General features: G+C 33.4%; 1 protein-coding gene across 1 annotated transcript; it reads left to right on the plus strand.

The window, feature by feature from the left end:
- The first annotated feature begins 309 nt into the window (after positions 1-309).
- Positions 310-4,776, plus strand: LOC142983179 (UDP-glucosyltransferase 2-like). The gene is made up of 4 exons (XM_076130060.1): positions 310-1,156; positions 1,465-1,687; positions 3,238-3,457; positions 4,114-4,776. Exons 1-4 carry the CDS (start codon positions 347-349, stop codon positions 4,394-4,396), a joined length of 1,536 nt encoding a protein of 511 aa, XP_075986175.1. The 5' UTR covers positions 310-346; the 3' UTR covers positions 4,397-4,776.
- The last annotated feature ends 4,478 nt before the right edge of the window (positions 4,777-9,254 follow it).

Raw genomic sequence — 9,254 nt, forward strand, 5'->3', positions numbered from 1 at the left:
TTCCCAGCAACCTTGAAAAACCAATTATTGTTTTACTATTCTTGAGCTATAAAAACAGTTATTCGTTTCTAGTTTTATTTTAACAACTTGTAGACAGAATTACTCAATAACACCCAAAAAATATATTTATGTAAATTTTAATATCTTCGGTTTTAAATAAGACCAAAAATGGTTATAATGCATCTCATTAACTTACTACATTTTTTTTTATCTGCAGTCGCTTACACGCGCAGTGTGTTACCGGACTATGAGCCGTCTATAATTTAAATATTATATAAGACGAACGATAATCTCAGGCTGAAATGCAAACGCAGTCCGACCTTACACGCGAGTGTTATCAATAAACATGTTTGTACTTATATTTATATTTGCATTTGCAACGCAGAGTGAAGCGGCTAGGATATTAGCGTTAATACCGACTCCTTCCATCAGCCACCAAGTTGTGTTTCGATCTTATACTCAAGAACTAGCCAAGCGGGGACATGAAGTCGTCGTCATCACAACAGACACCGCGTTTCCTGAAGGAAAGACGCCTCCAAATTTTACAGAAATCGTAGATCACGATATGTCTTACAAAATATGGCAAGAAACGTTTTATAGAGAAACGTCTCAAGGAGAGGGTGATTTATTAGCTCAAATGAGAGCAGCATTTATGGGAATAATTGAAATTGTTGAAATGCAATTAAATATGCCAAAAGTGCAAAAGATAATAAAAGAAAAGTTTGATTTACTGCTATTAGAAGCTTGGGTAAGACCTGCCTTAGTCCTGTCACATGTGCACAAAGTACCGGTGATTCAAATTGGATCCTTTGGATTTATCAACGACAATGTACACACCGTGGGAGCGGCTGGACATCCGATTCTCTACCCAAATACTTTGAGCAAAAGAGTGTACAACTTAACAAAATGGGAAAAAATGGAATTGGTGTGGGAGTTGTACAGATTAAAAAATCTTTTCGATTTGATCTCAGCTGAAGAGAATGCGATGGCTAAGAGGATGTTTGGTCCAGATATACCAAGTATAGATGAACTGAGGAATAATGTTGATATGATGTTTTTGAATATTCATCCAATTTGGGAGGGTAATAGACCGGTGCCGCCGAGTTTGGTGTATATGTGGGGAGTTCATGAAAGACCGATGAAGGAATTACCACAGGTATGTTGTTTTTTGTTTTTACGTGTTCGTTTAACTAGACGTAAATGTTGGACTTAATTTGAAATTTAAAAGCCAAAAACAACGTTTTCATAATCCATTCACACTTCGTGAAGCAATCGACGAAAATGTCAAAAAAATTCAATCAAATTAATCCTTTTTGAAGTCGGTAAAAAAGTAGGTCCCCATAAGTTTATTCAAAACATAGAAGTTATTTTATTTTTTTATCAATAATTTCTTTACGCTATTGAACGAAACCTTGTGAAATTTGAGTCTCATTTGGCTGAAACATTTACATTATATTTTTTCAGGAGCTGAAAAACTACCTGGACTCTTCAAAAAACGGAGTGATCTACATGAGCTTGGGAACAAACGTCGTACCTTCGTTACTACCTCCAGAAAGGGTGCAAATGTTAATAAGAGTATTTTCTAAAATGCCTTACGATGTATTACTGAAGTGGGACAAAGATGAGTTGCCTGGAAAGACTGACAACATCAGGATATTTAAATGGCTGCCACAGTCTGATTTGCTTAGTAAGTAATATTTTTTCCTTGTTTTAAGGAAACTTTTTGAAATGTTTTGATAGTGGTGGCTAACATCGAACTTGGGATGGACAAGATTTTCTTAGTCAATCTTTTTTTAACCGGTGGCTGTCCCATTTCTGGGTAGGGGTCTGATTCCGAATTGAGGTTGAGGTACGGCTTTGAATCCATCGCGCTAGCCAAGTGTGGCTTAGGGACTTTGTATCATCATATCAAGTAATATTTTAAACATCTTTTAAGAATGCAAGTTTTCATATCGATGTTTTTCTTCACCGTTAGAACCAGTGATCATTACTTCTAATGCACACATATAACTTCAAAATGTATTTGGTGTATAGCCTCTTGTTCAGACCGTCGGCCGCCCAGGACGCGCATGTTTGGACCTTTCTTTTCAAAAACAAGAATATGTTTATTAATTATGATAAAATGTTGGTTATTTTACTCGCTAAATGCTGGCTTGTTTTAAATATTATTACAAGTAAAGTTATGTTTACAAACAATCCTACGCACAATGTCCATTTTACATACTTTTATTTTTCTTCAAAATTACCTAACAATGTTAAGTGAAACGTAAAATACAACTATTAGACTTTCGATAAATAAAAGGATTTAGATAATATTTAAAGTAAATATTCGCTCAAATTGGGCCTACGTTGTTACTAAAATAATATAAACTAAGCCGTTTAGTCTAAGTTATTATTGCTTAGTGACTAGGCAGTTTTGAGTTGAACTTGAAAATTCGCAATAATAACGTTTTAGCTTATCTTTTTAATATAAAATTGGTATTGACATTTTTATTAGTGTAATAATGTTAAGTTTTGATTGTTAGAAATTACTGGCTGTTAACTTTGCTTATTTAAGAAAAAGTAATAAGGTTCGTGGATTAGAAAAAAATAACGGTAAACATTTCTTTGATACGATGTTATGGTATTCTAAGTTCAAATACCATTTTATATAAAAAGACTAGCTTCCGCCCGCGATTTCCTCCGCGTGAACAGTTTTGCAGTGGTAAAATGTGTACTACTGCTGGGCAAGGTTCTCTCCCCAATTTGAACCTTGAATTCACTAAGCTGGCCAAGTGTAAGACTAGTCGGACATCAAATGATATAATGCTAGAAGTTTCGAATATAAGTGAAATAATGTATGTACGTGCAATTAAAATACAATTTAGTATAAAAAAGACCATTATGATAGACCTATGTTTTGTGCTATTGTCATTAAACAAGGCATGTAATTTTAAGCTAATGATGATACATTAAAACTCAATATGACAATATCGTTATAAGTATGTATTTACAAGTATATAAGTAAGCATATTATAGAGGACGTTTGTCATGGAATGTATCTGGAATGAGGCCTTCAGTAGCTCAATTCACTACGCCTATTGACCATCGACAACCAACTATCAATAAATTTTGTATGAAAATCTGATAAGCGTCTCTAGCGGACGCCGTCAAACTCTCAATACTACATATAATGTACAGAATCGCGCTACAAATTCAAATTCTTTGCTGTTAACAAAACATATTTCTTTTCCACAGGGCATCCGAAAATCAAAGTGTTCATAACACAAGGAGGTCTACAATCAACAGATGAAGCTATAACAGCTGGAGTACCACTCATTGGTATACCGATGTTAGGAGATCAATGGTACAATGTGGAGAAATACGTGTACCATGGAATAGGAGTTCAACTTGATATAAAGACGTTAAGAGAAGAAGAATTTAGGAATGCTATTGAAACTGTGATAAGAGACGACAGGTAAAGGGAACTTTATTACTTTGATTGAGAGTTCTGAAACAATTCTCGTAGGCCAGAGTAATATTAAGTCAGTAGTTATCAATTTAAAAAAAATGCAATCAACCATCCTTATTTATCACAACAGAATAAAATACAATCATAATGTTCGTAATAAATAGTAGTGACTTAAAAGACCTTAATAATAAAAAAAATGATAATGACGCACAGGAGTATCTTTATTTCTTTAAAGTGATTGTACAACTTTTATTTTTAGTATCAAGAACCAAAATTTTAACGTAGCAAACAAAAATGCGGAAAAGGATAGTACAACTAACTTTAACTAACTAAAAGACAACTGACTAACAGTCGCAGGCATTGCCTAATTAAATAATGTATATGCCATTTAATAGAAACTAGCTGACCCGCGCAACGTAAGAGAGAATCGGTAATAATTTCCCCCTTTTTGTTACATTCTTTACTTGTACTATGCTCCTTTTGGTCCTAGCGTGATGATCATTAACCTATAGCCTTCCTCGATAAATGAACTATCGAACACTGAAAGAATTTTTCAAATCAGACCAATAGTTCCTGACATTAGCGCGTTCAAACATACAAACTCTTCAGCTTTATAATATTAGTACAGATGTACTTACTGGTAAACGTAATGTAATTTTCAGTTACCGTCGCAATATACTTCGCCTCGGTGAGCTAATGCGTGACGAGCCGATGAAGCCATTAGACCGTGCAGTGTGGTGGACAGAGTACGTACTACGTCACGGTGGAGCCAAACACCTGAGATCACCTGCAGCCAACATCTCCTGGACTGATTATCTCGAACTTGAAATAGTTCTGACAATGCTTTTAGTATTTTTGGTTATATTATTAGGAATTATTATAATAGTATATTATGCCTATTATTTTATTTGTAATAGTAAAAGTAAAAAGACTAAACAGTCTTGATACTTTATTGATATTTTTTACCAAGTTGATATTATTGATATTGTAAAGGTACAATTTTTTTACAGATTGCTTGTATTGCCGCAGGATTTTCAAATGTTTTAAAGAAACATCCATTTTTTGTAAATAGATTGATTTTATCTCATTGTTTAAAATTATTATTAGCTAAAATTTAGTTCTTATCTGGATCTAAAAATTATAATCTTTTGATTTAATGCTAATTTATTTAATTAAACTTAATCGTTTCATTAAATTAAACGATACCATATTAAACCGAAATTTTCTTTCTTTTTGTTTTAAAGGCGGACTCTAGATATATTTAATATTATTTAATCAGCCCTCGATTGTCCAATAAATCTCTTCTATTAAAACGAATTCTACAGACAAATAAATCATAAAACCTTTGACATGGAATCCATAAATTGACCGCAGAAAATATTGTTTTAACTTTCAGAGGGGCATAAAATAGTACTAACATTTTGACCTCAGAACACGAGTTGACTGACAACAGCAATAAAAAACTTAAATATGAAATATTTCAAAACTTTTATTTAACGATTATGCAAATGTAACTATTTTATTATCAAATTTTATAGCCCGTAAAGCCCATAAAGTCGCTTGTTTTTTAGAACAGAAGAAGACAACAATCGGGATATACTTTTTACATGCCCTCAGAAACACGGAGACGCTAAGTTCATATACAACTACGCGGTCACCCATCAATATATTAACCGCGGCAAGGGATGCTTAACCCAGAGATCGTTTACCGACTAGAGAGAGCAACTGGCTGTGAGCGCCTCACAAAGAAAATTAAAATTCACTGACACTACGAAAGCGTAGATCGAAAAACACAACGAATTTGAGCAATAAAAAACTTTGTACAGATAAGGTAACAAATAAATCACATTTGGAAAGTTCCAGAAGTTACCGATATCGTATCGTGTATTCCTGTTTCTAATTTTCATATGAAATATGGTGAAAGATAAGAAACTTGCTGCAACGTTTGTTGTTTAGCGTTTTTGGTACAAATCATCATTTTTTTATCGTGAAATCAAGAAATTTACTGTCGGTTTCCTTGATGCTTAGAAGACTCCTGCGAAACTAGATGAGTTCAATTTTTATCCAAAACAGTTAGTTACTTATTAAGCTTTAAATAAGTCTGTTATATTTTCCGAGGGATGATTAACTTTTGGGGCATAGTAAACTAAGACTACTATCTTTTTATTTTCGAAACACCTGCTAACCCAGTCATTATTCTGCGTTAATCCAAAAACTATACTTCATTTCACACCTTGGATTTAATGATTTTTGTAATTAATGTATATTAAATAATGTATGTATCAAATACCTTTACTTTCACCTAGTCGTTACGTCACTGAATACGCAACATGGTGCCGAAATGGATCGTGTAACTAGAGCCTAACGCGGAATGAGGTGCGAGAATATTTAGGGCCGTGACAATCTACGCCCTAATGAGGTCTCCAAGATACTGACACATATTACCTACGTATGTATGTAGCTCTAGGTAATGCTTGGGTCCGAAATTTTACGAAAGTGGCGCTAAACACATTTTTTTATGTAAATGTATCCATACATCTATACTATAATATTATAAAGCTGAAGAGTTTGTTTGTTTGATTGATTGTTTGTTTGTTTGTTTGAACGCGCTAATCTCAGGAACTATTGGTCCGATTTGAAAAATTTGTTCAGTGTTAGATAGACCATTTATCGAGGAAGGCTATAGGCTATATTTCATCACGCTATGACCAATAGGAGCAGAGTACCAGTAAAAAATGTTACAAAAACGGGTATTTTTTTTTTCACTCTTATGTTACGCAAGCGAAGTTGCGCGAGTCAGCTAGTACATAATATCACGGAAGTTATACCTGAATGTGTGGGCAGAGGTATTAACTACCCACGTTTGGTCATCAACTATGTAATTGTCATGTAATAGCGGGTGAGTCTATTGCCATATACTAGACACGTTACGAAACACCGGTCTACTATTTAGAAATATTCTGATAAAATAGCACTTCGTTCGACCCGGAAATCGTACCCAAGACCTCATCAGGAGTTGGTTACACGGCCGACCATGCCACAGAGGCATTATTTTTTTTTTAAATATTTATAAAACAATAGACAGAGGACTAAGTCACGCGTGCTAGCATAAGGTGCACTTAGAAATTATGTTCTAAGAACAACACAAATATAAAACTAGTTTCTCCATCAAATAAATATATGTATTCGTAGCACAACCACAAAAGAATCCCTATATTCTCATGTAATGTAATACTACCCGCTATTACGTAAACAGAAAGGCGTCAGAACAAATATTTGTGGCGAACAAATATTTGCCTCGCGCGGACATCGAACTGTAGTGATAGTGTACGTATGACAAAATAAAACACTTTCAACGCCAGATCTAATGAAGAGTTATGGCAAAATAGCTTTCCAGCTTCAACAGTAAAATGATTGTAAACTGAACTTTTGACTTAGAAGCCCAAATAAGCTAATAGAGAAATTGACTTTACTATATTCGACTATTTCTGTGTTTAAGATTTTATTTATTAACCAGTGAAAAATATTAATGATACTAAACTATGACTGATTAACAAAAAGAAAATATTTACAATTATAAAAAAGATTTAGAAAGAAAAAACATTAAATTTAATTAAAATAAACCTACAGGGCGTCGTAGAATTCGTCCGCATCGTTGTCAACCGGGAACGTGCCCGATAGGTTGGCCACATTGCCTCAAAAAATATAAAAAAAAAACATTTAAAAAAAATTACTTGAAAAGGTTAAGCCGATAAACCTTTACAGATTATTATCAACTTACAAGGGGCTACTTAACATTCTTTAAAGTGAGAATTCACTGTTTGACGAATGAATACACATAATAATATACAATTTACTCCACTAGCTACAATTCTCTGTGCTGTTTTAGTCAAAAACCCATTCATTCACACGAATTATCAGTTTTAGTTCTGTTTGCTGTCATGCTTCGACATACATTTTTTAGAATAAAACTGGTGCATAATACCGAAGTTCATAAATAACATTTTATTGGTTATCCAGTGAACAAACAGTATATCATGTTCTATGTCTAAAAAACTGTGATTTGTTTTTAGTAGATCGTTTTGAAGTGTTAGACACGATATTTTTTCGAGTTGAACATTTTGCGCCATCAAAAACAAACACAAATAATTCGTCTACACTCACATATTATAAAATTTAAAATGATTGTGTATGTGTTTTTTGACCATGATTTCTAATTATTCAAAAAAGACATAAACATTTTTTTTCTATGTCTCAAAAGTATTTAATCCTTAGGTTGGATCAACAGTCTGTTCACATTTGAACACGGGATTTAATGCGAACGCGCATTTTACATTGGCAGACACGGCCAGTGCTACCTGCGCCAAACCGTCTGGCATTCCACGGTAAAATGCGTGTTTGCGTATCCTATTATAATAGGTTGGGGAAAAATTCTTTTCGTATTATAGTATGTATGAACTTGTAATAACATCTCTTTGGCTTTAAGAATCACAAATGAGTACGCGGTTCATTAGGTTTCTTTCAATGAGCTCGTGAGGTACCCAAATATCAAGCTGTTTTGTGTAGAAAAGATTTTATTGCAAGTTCATACATACTATAATGCGAAAAGACTTTTTCCCCAACCTAATATATTAAACACGCAACGCGCTAGTTTAGAAGTTATCACTGACCAGTCAGCCTGCAACCACTGCCAGTGTTACTTGCGCCAAAACGTCGAGCAACAACGTAAATGGGGAGTTTTCGACTCATTTTACTATATAACAAAATATTCCTCTTCCTAAGGAACCCTAAGTCCTACACCAGTGTTTGCTCATACACGTTATTCAGTTAATAATTAACGTTAATGACGCCGCATGATGGATGACTGCTAATTTCATACAGAACAAACATACAACATGATTATTTATTATTACAGAAAATAAGTTCGTATGATTGAGGACTAAATACAGTGTTTAAGGGAAAACCATTTGTTTTCTATTTTAGCAAACGATGGATTATAATTTTCAATGAAAATTAGGTATGTTTTTATTTATGTTGAAGGATTTTGTTATTGCCGATTGGAGGTCAGAGTATATCTATATTTAGGCACCCTGTTACTACGTTAGTTTCTTACGATAAGGGGCAAGTCTATTACCATATTGTTTATTTATTTATTTGTATATCGGAGACGTTACCAAACTTTGATGTTCTATTGGGAATACTCGATGTTTAAAGCTTAAGGTTTGGATATGTCGGAATTATTTCAAATAAATTGTCAAACAAATAATAGGAGTAGCTAAGCCTAGAAAAATATGTTATTTTTTTGTTATTTAATTCTTGTATCTGAATACCTTCAATATAGTATGAGAGAATAACAAATTAAAATCATATATCTTTGATAATTTCATTGCAAAATCTACGAGATGCTGAGCTTAATTACCAAATTCAGACCAAAAGACGATAGAGTTAATTGAATTTCTCATGTGTGGGAACTTAACAAAATACATTAATATCGTAAGGCACCCTGACTTAAGACTAATCTTAAATCATCTTAATATTGTTAGTGGCAAGACGACGAGTAAAATAAACTAGTATAACTGAATTTGCCTTCACTTAGTATATGTATGTGTATCTCGATTATATAAATAAGCAGAGTTTGTATTTTGGTAACCAGATAACTAATAAACATACTTTATACCTTCTTCTGATGCTTATATTATAAATGCTAAAGTTTGTAGGGATGGATGGATGTTACTCTTTCGCAAAAAATCTACTGATCGGACTTTGATGAAATTTGGTACACAAACAGTTTATAACCCGGAAT

Source organism: Anticarsia gemmatalis, chromosome 23 (assembly GCF_050436995.1).
Source record: "Anticarsia gemmatalis isolate Benzon Research Colony breed Stoneville strain chromosome 23, ilAntGemm2 primary, whole genome shotgun sequence".
Classification (NCBI taxonomy): Eukaryota; Metazoa; Arthropoda; class Insecta; order Lepidoptera; family Erebidae; genus Anticarsia; species Anticarsia gemmatalis.